Below are 19213 nucleotides of genomic sequence, written 5' to 3' on the forward strand. Positions count from 1 at the left end.
CATATATGATACAATAATAAAAAATAAAAAAATAAAAAAAAAAGCGAAAGAGAAAACAGACCTTGAGCAGGTTCGGTTATCAAAGAAGAACCCATAACCGAAACTCCAGAAGCTACAATTCCTCCTTTCAAAGTGAAGCCCCTTCTGCTCATCTCACATTTGCTGCTTCCTTCAAGTACAGAGAAAGAGAGAGAGGTACTCAAATAAGTTTAATAGTTAGTGACTTTATACTAAAAGGAGAGAGAGAGAGAGAAAGAGAGAGTAGTGGGCTTACGGTGCTGATAAAAGCGTGCGGACGAGATAAATCTGTTGGGAAATGGGTTGAAGAGTTGGGTTCTGAGTGAAGAGGAAAGAGAAGCAGCACATGAAGAAGAAGGAGAAGAAGACATTATTATGGAAGCTTAAAAGACAAAGCCAGGGACTAGGTTTGACAAGACAAATGGTGGGAACTGTAGAGGAACTGAAACACAGATTTTTCTAGAAGAGTATAGGCAGCAGATTTTTGAAGTTGTAGTTTGAACCCGCGGTTTATGTGGTTGGCGAAGCTTTGGTGTTGTGGCGGACTCCAAGCCAGATGAGACTGTAGAGACCTCTGTTTGCTTTTCCAACAGAAACGGTCCTTTTTTGTTTATTTATTTATTTAAAAAAATATTTACTGAAACTGTTGTAGTTACAATTAAAAATAAATAATTGAAGCCAAATGAGATCTTTCTCTATTGCTTCTTGGCTTTTCTGTTATTTCTCATTTTATTACATAATTTTTTTTTTTTAGATATATTACAGCCATAGTTTCTCAAATAAAGAAGATATATTACCGTCATAATACATCAAATCCAAAGTGACCGTGGTAAGTTGTTACATGTTATTATTAATGGGGCAAAAAAGTAATTTAAGTAGTAGGTTCAAATTATAACTAATAATAACTAATTATCTATGATTTGTTGTGACAGTGTTATAAATATATTGTGGACATAACACTCTCTAAAATTTTTAAGATGGATTTAATATTTTTTATTATGAAATTCAATAATATAGCCAACAAATTACTTCAACCGCATACTAAAAGTTGGCAAAGAAGAATAAAAAATCTTGTAACTCAACTAATTAGTGATATACTAATTAAACTAACATTTCAACAAAAATACTTGATCTTTCCCACTTAAAAAAAAATGTTTGATCTTCATTTAGAGAAAACGGTAATTATCCATTAAACTAACATCTAAAGACTAAAATTTAAAAATAAAAAACTTTCAGTCCTATTCGATCTACTTTGGTCTTATTTGGACCACCTCGATTCATCGGTCCACTCGTTCATATTTGGTCCATTGTGGTCATGTTCGATTCTATTTGGTCCATTCTATCCACCTTGGTCCACTTCAATTATATTCAGTCCACTTCGTTCCTATTCTGTCCATTCTGTCGACTTTAGTATTATTCGGTCCTATTCGATCCACTTCAGTTCTATTCGGTCCTAATCAACCCACTTTGGTCTTTTTTTTTTTTTTTTTAATAGGACAGTCTACTTTGGTCTTATTCGATCCTAGTCAATCCACTTCAGTTCCATTCGGTCCAGTTTGGCCTTATTTGATCCTATGCAATCCACTTCGGTCTTATTTGATCTATTTAATTTAGTACTTTTTCCACTTTGGTCTTATTCAGTGCTATCCGATTTGGTCCACTTCGGTCTATTTGGTCCATCCTGTCTTATTCGATCCTGTTTGGTCCAATTCAGTCTTATTAGGTCCATCTTGTCCTATTTGGTCTTATTCGGTCCTATTCAATCCATTTTGGTCCTATTCGGTCATTTTCGGTCCACTTCAGTCTTATTTGGTCCATCTTTCCACTTTGGTCTTATTCGGCCCTATTCAATCCACTTTAGTCCTATTAGGTCCACTTTCATCTAATTTGGTCCATTTTGTTCATTTTGATCTTATTTGGTCCTATTTAATTCATTGTGGTTTTATTCGGTTCACTTCTGTCTTATTCGGTCCATCTTGTCCACTTTGGTTCTATTCAGTAATTTGAGTCCATACCGTCCACTTTGGCCTTATTTGGTCCTATTTAATTTACTCTGGTCCAATTCAGTCTTATTCGGTCCATTCTATTTACTTCGGTCCAATTTGGTCTTGTTCTGTCCTATTCAATCCACTTTGGTTTTATTCGGTCCTATTCAATCCACTTCGGTCCATTCTGTCCACTTTGGTTCTATTCAGTTCAATTCAGTCTTATTCGGTCAATTTTGTCCACTTTGGCCTTATTCTGTCCTATTCAACCCACTTTGATCCTATTCGGTCCATTTGGTTCTATGCGGTATAGTTCGGTCTTATTCAGCCCATTTTGTCTATTATGCCTTATTTGGTCCACTTTGGTTCATTCGGTATTATTCGGTCCACTTTAGTCTAATTCAATCCACTTTGGTCCTATATTGTCCACTTCTGTCATTTGGTTCTATTTTGTCCACTTTGGCCCATTTAGTGCCATCAATCCATTTTTATACACTTATATAATGGGAAAATGTAGGTTTAGGTTGAGAGTCTCTATTCTAAATTCAAATTATATATATATATATATATATATTTAAAACTTGTAATATTTAAAATTTTAAGCATAACATTTATTATTACTACACTCTTATTAAGTTATATTAACGCCGCACTTTGGTCTACTTTGGTCTACTTTAGTTCAGCTAAATTTGAGTGAAAGTTTTTCTAAACATGATGAATATGAATATACAATTGTATTCTTTAAGGCAATTACTCATTTATTTTAGTGTTATTAATTTTAAATAAATTACATAAAATTAATTATACCTTCAACCAAAAATATATATAATTTTTATTTAACTATCCAATACAATTCACGAGAGATTACGACTAGTTGGTTCATAAAATTTAAAAAATGAGTGGAATTAGTCTTTATGGCCGCCCTTCTCTTCTTCGTTTCTGCCATCACTCATCACTCTTTAGTCATTACTCACAGTCAACTCTTTCTTCTTCTTCTTCGGATCTAAAACGCATTTCTCTCCCCCCGATACGACGGCGTTCTCAGCTACCGCCACCGGTTAGGTAGCTGAAGCTGGGAATGCCCCCCTACCCCTACCGTTACCGTAGCACTGCGATAAGGATGCCACGTGGCACCATTCCAAACTGGTGATGCTCCTCTTCTTAGCTCCTACAGCCACAGTAGGTAAACCACACTAATCCCTAGCACTTTTTAGGCTTTGGCTTTGGACAAGGAAGAGGATGGTAGAGAACGCTGCTTGGTTTTCCACACATTCAGCAATACCGGTTGGTTTGTGTAGGTTGATTGCTCTCTTATAACATTGAAATTACGCTTCCATTGGTTTTAAAGGATTGCGTGTCGGTGTTTATTGATTGTTGTTTGCCTTGGTTTTTTTTTTTTTTTTGCAGCTACGGTTCCATTCTTGAGGTTTTGAAGGGTAGAGAAGATCTGATGGAAAAGGTTAAAGGATGCATTGTTGATTCGGGAGCAGCAGAGCCATTTAATCCTAAGGTAGAAAGTAAAAATTGAAAAACATCTACTTGTCTAATATGTTTGATTTCATGAATGTGCATTTTGCAATTCTTATTGTGTTTTGCGTTGCAGCGGTGCCTAATTGAGGGTGATAGTAGCTTTTGATTGATAGCCTGTGCTTCTTTTATAATTGTTATGTAGCATTGTTAGTATAGCTTAAAGATGAAAGGTGTGTGTGTGTGTGTGTGTGTGTGTGGGTGGTTGTGGATGTGTTTGTTTATTTTAGACAATGGTTTGCAACTAGATGAAATGAATTAATACTCACTCATTGCATGGGGCCAAACATCATACCATTTTTTAGTTCAGTGAAACTTTTGTGTCTCACAATTAGAATTGGAAGCACCTTTTAGTAAGTTTAATCATGATTGTAACTTGTCCGCAATCATTTCTACTCAAGGCTTTGATGCATTGCTATGCCATTTAGATGGGTTGTTAAAGAAGCTGATAGGCATAGCAATGCATGTGCTTATTTCCTCCCTTTTTCATACCTTGATAATAATAACACTCTCTACAGCATGTTATAAAATTTTCTTCATTCTAAACAAAGGAAGAAAAGAAAAACAGGAAACATCAATCTTCAAGCAAGCCAGTAACATAGAGGCTAAATTTGGATACGGCGTTGCGTTTGCTGCATTTAGTTTCTGCGTTTTCCCCCTTTTTTTTTTCTTTTTTTTTTTCAGTCTTCCGTGAACAGTGCACAGATGTGCACTGTTCACGGACCCACAAATTTCATTTTTTATCAACTTTTTCATTAAAAATGAGTCTCACGGTACTATTCACACATTTAAAAATTATTTTGCTACAGTATTTTCAGTTTTCAGTTTTCAGTTTCAGCAAAATAAGTTCTATCCAAACAGACCCAGAGTCATTTGCTTTGTGTTGAAAGTGCTCTTTTTTTAAATCTATTTAATTGCTTAGTTGTTTTTCTTGGCCACTTTTATCCTTAGATGATCATTAAAGATTCTTCTCTTCTTGGACCACTATTCTCATCTTTGAAGCATTCTTTTTTCCCAAGTAAAGGTCATATTAATCTAAGTAGAAAGCAGTTTCTGCAATATTTAAAAAGCAGAGCTGCAGTTCTGTACATTGACATTGGGCAGGGAGAATTCTTAAATAGCAACAGAGTGACTTTTAAGTACATTCAACTGTGCTAATCACCCCAGTCAGTCCAAATAAACTATTATCGATCTGGCCTGGTTTGAAAGCAGCTTGAGATGAGCCAAGGTTCTCTTAAAAAGATGATGAAATTTACCAGTTTGAATTTCTCTTTCCCTCTCTCCTTGGGCCAAAACAATCTGACTTAATTTTTTTTTTTTTTTTTTTAAAGATAATGAAATTTGTTTGGCTTAAATACACTATTGGTCCCTAATAACCACAAATGATTTTAGTCCCGAAGTTTAAAGTGATCTTTTTTTAGTCCCTTAAATGACATGGCCAAACAAAAAATTGACACATCGTCACTCCTTATGGACTAAAAGCGACCACTTTAAGTTTGTTAGGGACTAAAATCTATCACTGAAACTTCAAGGACTAAAAAACTCATGAATTATAGTTTAGGGACCATCAGTGTATTTTGACCAATTTGTTTTTATATGGTAGCAGCTCTACTGTGTGATTTTATTAAAGTTGCAATTGTAATTGTGAATAATGCTAAATTTTACAACCCTTAAATTTTAATTGTGAATAATGTCTATCTTTACGACAACCCTTGAATTCTAAAAAACCATCACTAAATCAATACCAACTTTAATGCAAGTGGGCAATGTATGTATGAGAAGATCTTTGGAAGCTGAAAGTTCTTGAGTTCCTTGAAAACTTGTTTCAACCTTGTTCAAGGTTTCAATCATGTTTCAACATGATAGAATTGCCATTTTTTCATACTAGCATCATGATTCAAGCAAGGGTTTGGATGGACATGGAATATTTAGGTCTATTCCAGGACTAGGAACATGACTTTGCATACAAGATCAAACAGTGGGGCCCCAAATGCACATGTATTAATGTATAGCTCCCATGATGTCCAAATATTTGTTAGAATCTCCTCTCTTCTTAAACGCTCATAAAAGATATAAACACTTGTTACTAGAATGTTTATATAGATTAACTTCTTTGATCACATTTTCCAACTTTAAGTAAAAGTAAGATTTCTGGCTTGTTTTAATTTATTCTGATTTCCAGCTTCAAATAACTTCTGATTAGTGTATTGCTCTGGGATGTTATTAGCACTCTCATTCTGATAAGCTGCAAATATTTTGGACGATAACATGTCATAACCCTGACATGTGTGGGCAGCTGGATTTTCTACTGCTCTACTGAAGAAGAGAAACTCTGTAATGAATGAAACCAGAAGTGAAGTGAGCTTGTCAAAGATGCAAGGGAATGAACCTCCACTGGTTGAAACTGTGGTTCTATCAGTTTTAGAGAGGCTTTTCTCTGTCTTGTTAAAGTTGCCTGATGTTGAATCGTAAGAATCTACTACGTATTTTAACATTGCTAGTATCTACGTATTTTAACATTGCTATCATATTTTTCTACTAAATGGTCTGCAAGTATGTTGCTAATCGTATCAATTATTCCCAAGATGACAAGTAACTGGCTTTTGTTGAAAACTGTCATATTATGATAGCAGTTAATTCTTTCTGGTTTCGCAGGAGGTTAACAAAGATTGTGTCCAACCTCTCACAAGACCAGCCTTATTGTCCTCAGCTTTACCTCTATAGTACAGCTGACAAAGTCATTCCGTTTCAGTCTGTAGAGTTGTTTGTTGAAGAACAGAGGCAGACGGGGAGAAAGGTAAGGACTTTCAACTTTGGGTCTTCCCCTCATGTTGACCATTACAGGACATTCCCCAGCCTATATTCATCAGAGCTTCATAAATTCCTAAACGAGTGTTTTGCTGTAGTTAAGCAGACATAACCGATTATCCATGTACAATTGTCGTTTGTTTCAAGTATTGTTGTGGCATTTTTAATTCACCAGAGCAAATATAATCAGGGAATAATTGTCTACTCCTTACATTCTCCATGTGGTGATGGTTTATTACATTTTTGGACGGATGACCACTTGCAGTTGTTCTGAATGGAATGCTGCTATGCCATAATTCATGATGATGTTTTCTAAATAATGCTCCCTTATTCATGCTTGTATTATTAGAACTGGAACAGATTTGATCAGAATTTCAAGACTTTCCATTGCTAGTTTCTCTAATGCATGTTGTGGCTCACATATTGTAATAATAGAATCGTAATCGAACTTTCGATAAATTAATATTTTGAATGTAGGAAGCTTTCTTTCCAATTGTTCTCTCCTTTGCACTATAATTGTTTTGAAGTCATTTTTCTCATACAGTTTCTTCTCTTTTGGTATTCGAAATGTGCTAATTATCATCAGCAAATTTTGAGAAAATTTTTATTTGTTTTCTCTACTTGGCCATGTGAGTGTGCTGTCTCCTCCTTGCGTGGTTATCGATGGTGTTGATGTAGCTTGTGTTGTTGCTCCTCCGTTCTCCATTTGTCTGATTTTTTTTGTTGGTGGTCGCGGGTGATAAATGAAGACATGATTTCTAGGTGGGTGACTTTTATTTATTTATTTGAGGGTGCTATGTCAGTGTTAAAATGTTGTTTATAACATACTATTCAAAGTAGACCCATACTTTAAAATAGCTTCAAAGCAGCCCCAGTTTTTACATTTTTATTTTAACAATTATTTTGCCAGAAACAACCATTTAAGGAATCATAGCTGAAATAATTTGATTTTATGGACTCGGCATTTTTAGGGGAATAAGCCAAAGTGGGGAGGTGGTTCTAAATTAAACAAAGAAAGATATAATTCGATAGACGAGGGTGGAAGAATTTGAACCTGACATCTCCATTAGAAACATTAGAAAGTGCCAATTAAGCAATAAAGCTTTTGACACCATTATTACCAACTAAACAAGTTAAATTCGAGTACAATAAAATATCAAAATGTAAGGCTATGTTTGGTAACCGTATTTTTTCTCAATTTTCTGTTTTCAAAAACAATTTTCTATTTCTTGAGGCAAAAAACTTGTTTGGTAACTTATTTTGGGCAAAAATCAAAAACTATTTTCAATTTCCATATTGTGAAGGAAACTAAAAATAGGTCTTGAACTGTTTTTATTTTTCAGTTTTCACTCTCCTTAGAAAACACGCTAGTTACACAGCCTATTAATGAACCAGCAAACCGGTTCAATCCACATGACTAACAAAAACTTTTCCCGTGCTTCCACTTTTTTTCACTCAATATTTAGCACCTAAATTGTATCTGATGAACACTTATATCTTCCTCTGCACCTCCACTTCCTCTGTCTACCTCTGCGCCTCCATCTTCCTCACAGAGAAAACCTTGATTGAGAGAACCACTTGTAAGGTAAGTGATTGGTCTTCACCGGATTGTCTTTCAAGATTGCTTTTTATTTTTCATCAGATTCTACTTTTCCTTTTCTATTCATTATCTCACTCTTTTTTTTTTTCTTTTTTTCCCTTTTTCTGTGTGGGTCTGTCAGATTTTTTGAAGAGCTTTATAATTTTAGGGACCCAATCACTCAAAGGTATGGGTCTTTTCATTTTTTTCTTTGTTTATGGATTATTACAAAATTGCTAGAGCATTGGTATGTATTTTTTTTTTTTTTTTTTGGGGATGAAATTGATTCCCTGGCATTGATGCCACGTTGTAAACTTTAGTTACTGATTATCTTTTATAACACTTGATTAAAATGTTATAGTTTTAGTCTTACTTATATGATTAAAGTTTCAGGTTTGAATGTTATATACAAAACATTTGATTTTATAATTCCTCTAGGTGTAAGGATTTTAAATACTTTGGAGCAAATGTGTTTTTAAATAACTGATGCTACACTACTCCTTTAACTTCACAGCTTATAAGGCAATAAGTGGGGGGAGTTGTCTTCGATGTGGGATTGCAAAAAGTATCCCAAGGAGTATGCAAATAGTTTCCCTGTGACAACAAAAAAGTAGCCCACAAGAATAAATATAATTTAAAAAAAAATTAACCAAACAAAACAAAATTCAACTCTTTCAAAACCAACTACCAAACAAACTTCCTGAATTTTGTTTTTGAAAAATGTGTTTTTCCTTTCAACTAACCAAACGTATTCTTCATTTTGAAAACATAATTTTCTTTTTCTTTTTCCCTTGAAAACAAGAAAACGAAAATAGAAAATGAAAACAGTTACCAAACATGGCCTAATTCTTTCATGCTAATTGTTGTGCTAAAGTAACCGATTTAATTGTATATTGTTTTTTAAAGAAAAACAAATTACACTAAAATGTAAAATGTGAGGACAATTTAAATTGAACCCTAAAATGATGTCATAACTAATAAGTTTTATTGTTTTAACCTCAAAGTTTTTAAAAAAATTAAGTGGACTCTTAAATTAAATCTAAATAGAAAATATTAAATTTATTTTGTGTTTAAAAGTTAAAACAAAAGTGTTGGATTAAGTGATAGCTCAGTGGTATCTTTTAAAGTGTACGGTCTCAGCTTATGTAATAAAATTTGTAGTATTCTTAGCGTTACTTATTATTATTATTATTATTTTTAAAAAAACCTCGTTAAGCAAAATACAAAAAAAAACTATTAATTTGAATAAACTTTTAAATTCATGTGCCATAATTTGTGTTACAATAGTAGTAGTAATTGGCATTTGCTTAAAATATCTCATTAGCGCATCAATCAATGCATAATAGCTTAAAGCTTAAATCTTGCACATTAATCTCAAAAATCACACACACCAACTCATGTAAAATTATGTAAATTTACATTCTAGTTACATTAATTGTGTAAATATATACAACTACTGTTTATGTATATCAATATTTTATTCATTTTTCTTACACTCTTTTTCCATCTATTGAAATAGTAAAAAAGTAAAAAAAGAATTAATGTTATATTGAAATAAAATAAATAATATAATGTGAACATTTTTTAAAAGTTGTTATATAAAATAGAAAAAATAAATTTTTATTCTAAAATAAACAAAAAAAAAAAAAAAAAAAAATTGCGGGAGCTGATAAAAAGCTCATACATGCCACTCTCCCAAAAAAATAAAAAATCATCGCTCTTAAAAACGAATTGCACAAATTTTAGGGAAATGATATTTGGGCTAAATCAAATTTGTGAGGTTGTGGCTGTTAATTGAGCCACACCTGGCCAGGCCTTGTTCATTTTTGACTTATTTTATTAGCAGTCAAAACTAAAAACTGAAATAGGATTCAAATCAAAATACCCTTTGGCTTCAATGTCATATGATGTTGCTAACTTGCTTTATGGCTTTATTAGTGCTTTTAATTTTTAGCACTTTCTTATAAGTTCTTTCGACGTTGCTCAAAGCATATATCTTCCCACTTTGGATTTGAAATGTCAAAACGCGTGGGATCGTCGGTTACTTGTAGGGGGACACTGCCAGACAAGGAAAGTTCGTGTCAAAACGCGTTGGATTTGAAATTTCAAAACGCATGGGATCGTCGGTTACTCGTAGGGGGACACTGCCAGACAAGGAAAGTTCGTGTCAAAACGCGTTGGATTTGAAATTTCAAAACGCATGGGATCGTCGGTTACTCGTAGGGGTACACTGCCAGACAAGGAAAGTTCGTGTCAAAGACTAAATAAAGTTCGTGTAAAGACGAAATAAAGGACACTGCCAGAGTGCCAGTCAAGGAACTTTGATAACAATAAGAGTTTGCTTCTTTTTTTTTCTTTTTTCTTTTTAATTTGCGGTTCCCTTAATCTCACGTTTTAATTTTAATTTTTTTAATTCCCTTCTTCTTTATTTTGAATTAAAAAAACATTATTTTAAAAAAAATAAAAATGGAAGGTTAGTTAAGTTACATCAGCCTCAAGCAGGGCACTTAAGTTAAGACCCGTTAACCAACCCTTATGGATGCCTACCAACGAAGAACTGCTAGCAATGAGACTCAAACTTAGATGGGTTAGACGAAGTGCTCGAGTTTTAGCAAAACATTCCTAATATAACTTCTCATACCTAAATTTAGGTAATACCATATATAGTGTCGGCTCAATGGGTGAGCCAAATAGGCAACCGCCTAAGGCCCCCAATGAAAAAAAGCCCCTAAATTTTTACCAATAGAGATATTCTTATACTAATAAAAGTATTAATTAAGCCCTAAATATTCACTAATAAAAAAATTGTTGTTTTTTATGAAAGAAAAACCAGTTAAAGAAAAATATTTTCATTGGATAGGTCAATTATTTAATCTCTCACACATAAATGTTAAAAGAACTCATTAATCTTACACTAGTAAATAAATTTATACTCAAATTCTATTTAGAAATATCAAATATATAACTTTATTAAAATTTTCATTCATAATTTTTTAGTATTTGGTTACTTCATTCAATAAATAGTGTTTATTTTAGTTGTATAGTCATTGAATAATGCGATGGGTTTGTTTTAATTTGTAATTTTTTTTCTAAAAAAATAGATTTTAAACTAAAAAAATAAAAACCAAAAGTTAAATAAATATTCTATTAATATTTAAAGTATAAAAATAGATTTCACTTAAAGTTGTTGCCTTAGGCCCCACAATACCTTGAGCCGATCTTGACCATTTACCTTTATTTTTTTAGAACTGCAACCCAATTGCCAAAACCAATAATTGTCTTCTCTTCCCCTCCCTTTGTTTCACTTTGAGGCATAATTAGAGATAATTTCCTAATACTCAATCTTTTTTATATTTTCTTCCTCAAATGTTTCTATGTCAATCTTTAGTTGTTCAAAATTGGAATACTCTTTTACACTAGAATTTGTGTATATTTCAAATGGTCATTTTGTATATAGAAATACAAAGAAAGAATTTCCCCTTTTACTACGGAACTTTACGTTTCCTTTTATTTTCATGAGTTGCCCTTAGTATTTGGTTTTAATTTGGTTTGGATCTCATGCAAACTCTTCAGTATCATCCTTAATTGTAATCATTATCTTTTTTCTTTTCTTTTTTCTTTTTTCTTTTCTTGATAGAAGCCGTGTATTGCCTAATATTTGTATAGGTAATAGGTAGCTTTTTTTTTTTTCTTTTTCTTTTTCTTTCCCTTAAACTTAATTTTGAGACACATCTTCAATTTCCTCTTTCTATTCGGTTTTAGTCTTAGATTTTTATTATTCTTGCCGTAATGTTGATGATTGGATCATTGAGCTTCAGTGTGGATAGGTTTTTTATGCTGGAGAGGCTACTTCTCCCGTTCTCCCTACTCCATAATCATCAAGAAACAAATTTTTTGAAGCACAAGGTAAAACAACCACGTTTGATGCAGGGTACAAGCAATTAAACTTGAAACATGTTATATGTTTTTTAATATAACAAAGATTATTTATGGGCCCGGTTTTTCTTTAGATATTTCTTTCAACTTTCTATTTTCTAAGTGGAAAGAGTGCTAATCAAGACAAAGTGCCCTGGTTTTTGGTCTTCGTTGTTTGTAGAACTTTGTTGGACTGCATACATTAATTAGTGCCCAGGTTTATTGACTTTGTCATCTGTATACTCTTAGCATAATAATTGTTTTGTTATTAGTGATAATTGTGATGAGTATTATGCGTTTGTGTGTGAAATTATTTTTTCATCACACCTGTAGATTTTTTTTTGTGATTGGAAAATGTAATAATTCCAAATTATAATGAATGCAAATTATTAACTTTTACCCAAAAAAATAGAAGAGTTTCTAAGAACGCGATATAAAAGGGTAATTATATATTTACATTGTACTAGCAATGTAAATTTAACATTGTAAACTAAAAAAAAATGTGTACAACATTGTACAAGGTGAAGGTGAGAGTGCCATTTTTTTCAAGGTTTTAATTTTGTTGGAACTTATTTATGTGAATGCACTAGTTTTTAACAAAAGAAACAAGTTTAACTTGAAAAATCTCACTAACTATAGAATTATGCGAATGTGTTGTTTTTGAAGGTTGATTTATACTACTCAAAGTAAAATTCCATGCAAATTGGATTTTTTAAAAAAAAAAATTCACAGAACAACACTTCAAGATAAAACTATAGTATTGACCATCATGTTGGGCACAATTCCACAAACCAAGATTCAAGATAAGGAGAATCAAAATGATTTGTTCTTACTTGAAAGAGATAATCAATTTGTGTGGGAGAGTCTAGGTCAAATCAAACTATTCGGGGGAGAAAAAGAAGCTAACAAGACAGATGAATAAAGTTTACAAACTCTCACTAAAAAATTAACATAATTACATATTTTGAAAATCTAACTGTTGAATTGTATGTTCTTTATATTCTTGACATGCATGTCAAATTTCATTCAAATGGGATATTATTTACTATTAAATCTATAAATTTATTTTTTATACATAATTTAGTACTAGAAACAAATACAAATTTAAATATGTGATTGATAATATAATTATTGATATTTGATCTTCGTAAAATTTTCCAAGCACGGATGATATAATAAAAAAATATACTTATATTGTAGGTTTGTTACAATTCACATCCCATAAAAAGATATAGTAAATTTGTAGCTATTGACTACAAACTAATTTGTAGGCAAACGTTGTTCTTTATAAATCAATAAAATAAACTTAAAAAGATTGAATCTTTCAATTTCAAGAATTATTTGTATACAGTTAGCAAAGCGTAATTTTACAAAATTATAAAAGAGATCAAGTGATCAAAATAAAAGAAGACAGCATAAATTATCCCTTTGTTTCGAAGGACCCCGCAATGGGAATAAACCAGCAACCTACACAGCAAGTTTGAACCAAGCACTTTACTATAGGATTTAAATCAAAATACCCTAATTATGGCTTCAATGTCATATGACGTGGCTAACTTGCTTTATGGCTTTAGTGCTTTTACTTTTTAGCACTTTCTTAGTTTCTTTCGGTGTTGTTCAAAGCATATGCCTTCCCACTTTGGATTTGAAAACTGAAGACGCGTGGGATCGTCGGTCATTTGTAGGGACACTGCCAGTCATGGAACGAAAGTTCGTGTAAAGTCTAAATAGGGGTTTTTACCTTTATGGACACTGCCATTCATTTAAAGGAAAGGTTGTTTACACAGTCCGTTATGCTTTCTTCACTCATATCTCTTTTCATTTTCATTTAAATTAGTCACATCTTTCTTTCATTCTCTTCTTCTCCTTCCATATTTTCTCAAATCTTTTGCTCATAGATTCCGATGGCTCTGCAAATCAACGAAGGAGGCTCTTCTTCTTCCACTGCCCGATACAAGTATGACGTTTTCTTGAGCTTTAGAGGTGAAGATACTCGTTATAATTTTACTAGTCATTTATATAAGGCTTTACATGACAAAGGTTTTAAGACCTTTATTGATGATGTTAATCTTCAAAAAGGAGAAGCAATTGCAACAGAGCTTCCCAAAGAGATAAAATTGTCAATGATTTCGATTGTTATATTTTCTGAAAATTATGCATCTTCAACTTGGTGTTTGAAGGAACTTGTCAAAATTCTTGAGTGTAAGGATCTTGGCCAATCAGTTCGAGTTCTACCTGTTTTTTACAAAATAAATCCATCAGATGTACGTAAACAAGAGGGAAAGTTTGGGATTGCACTAACTAAACATGAAGAAAAAGAAAACAGAGATAAGGTCCAGAGTTGGAGGGCAGCTTTAACCAAAGCAGCTGGTTTGGCTGGATTCTCTTACGAGGAAGGGTATGTATCTATTACTACTTTTTTGCCTTCTTGTAGTATAAAGCATTAATATATAGTTTTGTTATCACCATTTAATTCCAAATAATCAAAGGATTTGCATTGCATACTCAAAGTTAGTACATGGAAAACTTCAAATTCATCATGCGTAGGTAGAAGAATATTGATTTCTAAATTAACACAGAAAAATATATACTTCTAGAAGGGTAAATGATTTCACCTTACAATGTTATGTCCCTGTACTAAATAGGAAATAAACAAGAGAGACTAGAGAAACATTGGATCCACTTTAGATTGCCTCTTCTATGCTGCTTCCTTTCTCCATATAGATTTTGATTCGGTTTTTTGAGAAGCTAAGAGAGAGGAAAAGTCACAATCACATCCATAATCACTTGCCAAACAAAAATTTCAGAATAATATATTTTTTATGATAAAAAAAAATTGTCACGACTTGCAATCCAAATGAATTCCACATTTTCAACCATGACCAACATGTCAATACCAAGCTTAAGCCTGATGTTAATATGAACCAAAGTAAACCTGTGAACAAAAAATTGTCTATTTGTTAGTTGATAAATAGCTTATCTAATATCTTTCTCCAAATAATAACAAACATCATCAATTTGGAATATACCACAAGTTCACACACTAAAATCCCCTATTACATCAAAAGTTCCAACGCTCAACTGTTGATTTATATATACAATAATACAAACATCTCTACTAAGTTGAGCGCAAAACTACTAAAATGGAAAGTAAAAACTAAATGAAAATAAAACTAGCTCTTATGAAGTTCAACTAAGGCTCCAGCAACTACTCTATTGCATAAAACCTGCTCACCGATTTTCTATTTTTATTTTTTTAAAGAAGGTTAAGCTAACAGAGCTCAATAAAAGGGGTTAGGTGGTATGAGTTATAAAGAATGCATAAATACATGAAAAGTATAAAATTTTCTTAATACGTGAATACGCTTAGAGATAAACTTCTTTGAGCATGCACACACAATATTTCATTTGCTTTATAAAAAAAAAAAAAAAATCTTTAGATAGCTTTAAAAAATATTTTTTATACTTTCTCTCATGATATATCCCATTAGATTCAGAAAACACTTTCCTTAGATGGTTTTTTTTGCTAGATAAAATAGAATTTCATCTTATGAAGTCCGCTTCATGATGATTACTTTTTATTATCAAGCTAGGATACCGATTGATTTTAAGTGTAGGTAAGGTTTAAACCTCGAATCTTTTATCTGATAATAAATTACTTTACTAATTGAGCTAGTTAAAAGCCTGGAACCCACAATTTTTTTCATTAGAAGAGAATTTTTTTTTTTTTAACGTTATCTATTGAAATAACCTTAGTCTTGAAAACTTTTTAGCTTCATAAGAATCTCATTATGATCATTCTTCCATGATTTAACATCACAAAACACGTTTCCTCAATTGTTAGTAATTGAATAATTAGTAATTTCCTTTATCATAACATGGAACACAATTGCTCTTAGGGGACATTTGGTTCGCCGTTATGTACTCTTGATATGATGCATACGTTACAATAAGTAGTTTGTAATCCCATGCATATGCATGGATACACTTAAAGATATACAAAAAGATGCATAATATAATTACTCTATATATATATATATATATAATTTAAATACTATTGATAGTCATTTTTATATTTTGTTAACTCTTTAAAAAAATTTATGAATACACTTAAATATTTATATAGATTATAACACTTCAATATTAAATATTAAATTAATATCTTATTAATTATCTTATTTTTTTTGTGTTTTAATAACTAACACTTAAAAATTTATGGATACACTTAAATATTTATATAGACTATTGATAGTCATTTTTTATATTTTGTTAATTCTTTAAAAAACTTTGTAAAGATATAAAATATAAATTGTCCATTTTTTTAAAAAATTATCATGAAACAATTTTTTTTTTTTTTTATGATTCAATTATTCTAGATTCTTTGGTTTTTGTACTTAATAACTCACTTGAATGAATATTTATAATGTGGTCCCACATTTGATTTTAAAATTAAGAAATAAAACTTTTTAAGAATAAATAATTTAGAACACATAGTACAAAATTGGAACTCTAATTTGGAATTCTAATTTGAATTTCTCTTAACTTCACCTATTATTATTATTATATATTTATATATATATATATAGATTATTATATATATGTATATAATTTTTGTGCCAAATGAATTGTTTTTAGTTATAAAAAAAATGCTCATAAATATAAAATCATTCAAACTCTCTCTTCCTCTAATTTTATATAAGTGTTAGATATATGATTATGTTTTTTATGAATTATTTATATTGGACTTGTCGTTTTCTACTCTTAATTAACTCATTTGGCACAAAAATTAACTTATTTATGATTTATTTATATTGAAATCCAATTTTTACATTGAATTAACTCACTTGGGACAAAAATTTAAAAACTTAGATTAGATGAGACATGTGGCGCAAAATTAGGCTCTAATTGAATTCAAATTTGAAATCTAATTAGATTTTCTCTCAGCTTTATCTATTATTATATATATAGATGTGATATTAAGGGTTTTCGTTTATTTTATTCTTTCTAACATTACCATAATTTAAAATTATAAAATATATCACATTATCTTAATTTCATCACCTTCCTAAACAATTTAATGTTGTATTCTTATGTTGAGATTACATTAATTTAAGATTATAATAACGTAATATTATGGCATAATGTAATATTACGACGAAACAAATGCCCCTTTAATATTGCTTTTGTTACTCACTTACTCTTTATATATATAACTTGTAATCCCATAGACCAGTGGATTTACATTGTATACTCAAAATTAGCACATGTTAAAACTTCAAATTCGTCATACATAAGTAAATGTGCATTCATATCTAAATTAATATATAAAGGATATAAACTTCAAGGTAAATGATTTCACCTCTCAATTTTATGTCCATGTACTGAGTAGGAAATAAACAAGAGGTAACCCATAGGTCCAGTCTAGATTGCCTCCTCTTTGCTAATTCCCTTTCTGTTTACATTTTGATATGGTTTTTGAAATATTGTCATACTAGGAAGGAGAGAAAATCTCATAATCGCATCCTTAATTGCTTACCAAGCAACAATTTGAGAATAAGACAATAAATAAATAGACATTAGTATAGAGGAAAATGTTGAGAACAAATTCTAGAAAAAAAAAGAAAAAGAGTGAAAAGTGGGAGGAAGCATGTCATAAGTTGGGTGCTTAATTTAATTGAGGAAAAAGGTTAGGAACAACTTTTACTACAACTATAAAGGTTTGATTGTGGGTGATGTAGAAAAGTGGTAGATTCATATAAAAGTGAGTGTCCACCACTTACAATTAGGAGATGACCAAAATTCATATGAATATAGTATAGATTTTCGTATAGTCTAACACATCAAATGCTTCTTATGCTTTTGTGCTTGGCAGTTGCTTTGAATCTGAAGCTCAGTTTATCAAAAAAATTGTAGAAGAGATATCAAGTACCACATCAAATCGGACACAACTATTTGTCGCTAAATATCCAGTTGGAATAGATTCTCATGTGGAGGAGATAGAATTGCTTTTGGATACAAAGTCAAATGGTGTTCGCATGCTAGGGATTCATGGTCTTGGGGGAGTAGGTAAAACTACAATTGCAAAAGCTGTTTATAATAGAATTTTTGATCGTTTTGATAGGAGCTGCTTTCTAGAGAATGTTAGAGAAAGGTCACAAACAACCAATGACAAAGTTCAACTACAAAAGACACTTCTTAATTTAAAGGTGGACAATGTTCCCAAAGGAATTGAAGTGATAAAGGATAGGCTTTGTCATACAAGGCTTCTTTTAATTCTTGATGACGTGGATAAATCGGAACAGATAGAAAATTTGCTTGGAAGATGTGATTGGTTTAGTTCAAGAAGTAGAATTATTATAACAACAAGAGACATGCAAGTGCTAACCACTCTTGGAAAAGCTCATCAACTTTATGAGATTAAGGAATTGAATCAACGTGAAGCTTATGAACTCTTCAGCCTACACGCCTTCCAAATGAATAAACCAAGGGAAGACTATTTAGAAGTTGCAAAGCAAATTGTATATTATGCCAATGGTCTTCCATTAGCACTAACAATAATAGGTTCTGATTTGTGCGGAAAAAGTATAGATAAATGGAAAATTGCATTAGATAAGTACAAAAGCATTCCTCACAAAAAAATTCAAGAAAAGCTCAAAATAAGTTATGATGGATTGGAAGAAACTGAAAAGGATATTTTTCTCCATGTTGCTTGTTTTTTCAAGGGATTCAAGAAGGAATATGTTACAAATATACTAGAAACTTGCAATTTATATCCACGTGATGGTATTTGCAAACTTATCGATAAGTGTCTCATAACTGTTGATCAAATTGGCATATTGTCAATGCATGACTTGTTACAACAAATGGGCAAGCAAATTGTTCAACAAGAATCTAAAAACCCTGAAGAACGTAGCAGGATATGGCGTTATGAGGATGCTTATGAAGTGCTAACTGAAAATATGGTACAAGTTCTTTTACTTCACTTTTCCTTTTTCCAAATATTTTTTTGTTTAAAATTTCAAAATTTTTTTGCTTTTAAAAAAATTATATAATCAAACTTATTTGTTTTATTCTTTGTTCAATTAGGGGACTGATAAAATTCAAGCAATGATATTGCGCTCACCAAAACCAGTAGAGATGGAATTGCAGGGTGAACCTTTTGCAAGGATGAAAAATCTTAAATTTCTTTTTGTTGAAAATGTACACATTTTTTGTGAAGAATTTCAATATCTCCCTAATGGGTTACGGATACTTGAATGGCATAAATTTCCTTTTTCCTGGCCATCTAAATATCGTCCTCAAAAGCTTGTTACACTCAACATGAGTTGGAGGAGTGGCATTAGAATGGAGAAAATATTCAAGCAGGTATGATTATTAGTAT

At 31.5% G+C, this 19213-nt stretch overlaps 3 protein-coding genes and 1 long non-coding RNA gene across 20 annotated transcripts in view; 3 read left to right on the top strand and 1 right to left on the bottom strand.

The window, feature by feature from the left end:
* LOC126732493 (pheophytinase, chloroplastic) overlaps positions 1–19213 on the bottom strand; it is a 101528-nt gene that overhangs the window by 22691 nt on the left and 59624 nt on the right. For 2 of the 12 annotated variants that reach the window (XM_050435395.1, XM_050435384.1), the window contains exon 2: positions 62–169. The exons of 7 other annotated variants lie outside the window; for them this stretch is intronic. In XM_050435395.1, the coding sequence (XP_050291352.1) occupies positions 62–169 (108 nt within the window). Of the gene's footprint in view, positions 1–61; positions 170–274; positions 609–19213 lie in introns of those variants that run through there. 3 more of the 12 variants (XM_050435389.1, XM_050435381.1, XM_050435388.1) reach the window with 3 other exon arrangements.
* LOC126732490 (disease resistance protein RUN1-like) overlaps positions 1–19213 on the top strand; it is an 81244-nt gene that overhangs the window by 14845 nt on the left and 47186 nt on the right. For 5 of the 6 annotated variants that reach the window (XM_050435372.1, XM_050435368.1, XM_050435370.1 and 2 more), the window contains exons 1-3: positions 13624–14230; positions 17705–18794; positions 18919–19197. In XM_050435372.1, the coding sequence (XP_050291329.1) occupies positions 13737–14230; positions 17705–18794; positions 18919–19197 (1863 nt within the window). In that variant the 5' untranslated portion in view covers positions 13624–13736. Of the gene's footprint in view, positions 1–13623; positions 14231–17704; positions 18795–18918; positions 19198–19213 lie in introns of those variants that run through there. The other variant, XM_050435373.1, reaches the window with a different exon arrangement.
* Positions 2906–19213, top strand: part of LOC126732492 (uncharacterized) — a 39673-nt gene continuing 23365 nt past the window's right edge. The window contains exon 1 of the mRNA XM_050435380.1: positions 2906–3186. Within this exon, the coding sequence (XP_050291337.1) occupies positions 3153–3186 (34 nt within the window). The 5' untranslated portion in view covers positions 2906–3152. The remainder of the gene's footprint in view (positions 3187–19213) is intronic.
* LOC126732505 (uncharacterized) lies at positions 6495–8206 on the top strand. The gene is made up of 3 exons (XR_007659495.1): positions 6495–7100; positions 7892–7923; positions 8060–8206. It is a non-coding gene; the product is annotated as an uncharacterized LOC126732505 (long non-coding RNA).

Source organism: Quercus robur, chromosome 6 (assembly GCF_932294415.1).
Source record: "Quercus robur chromosome 6, dhQueRobu3.1, whole genome shotgun sequence".
NCBI classification, from domain to species: Eukaryota; Viridiplantae; Streptophyta; class Magnoliopsida; order Fagales; family Fagaceae; genus Quercus; species Quercus robur.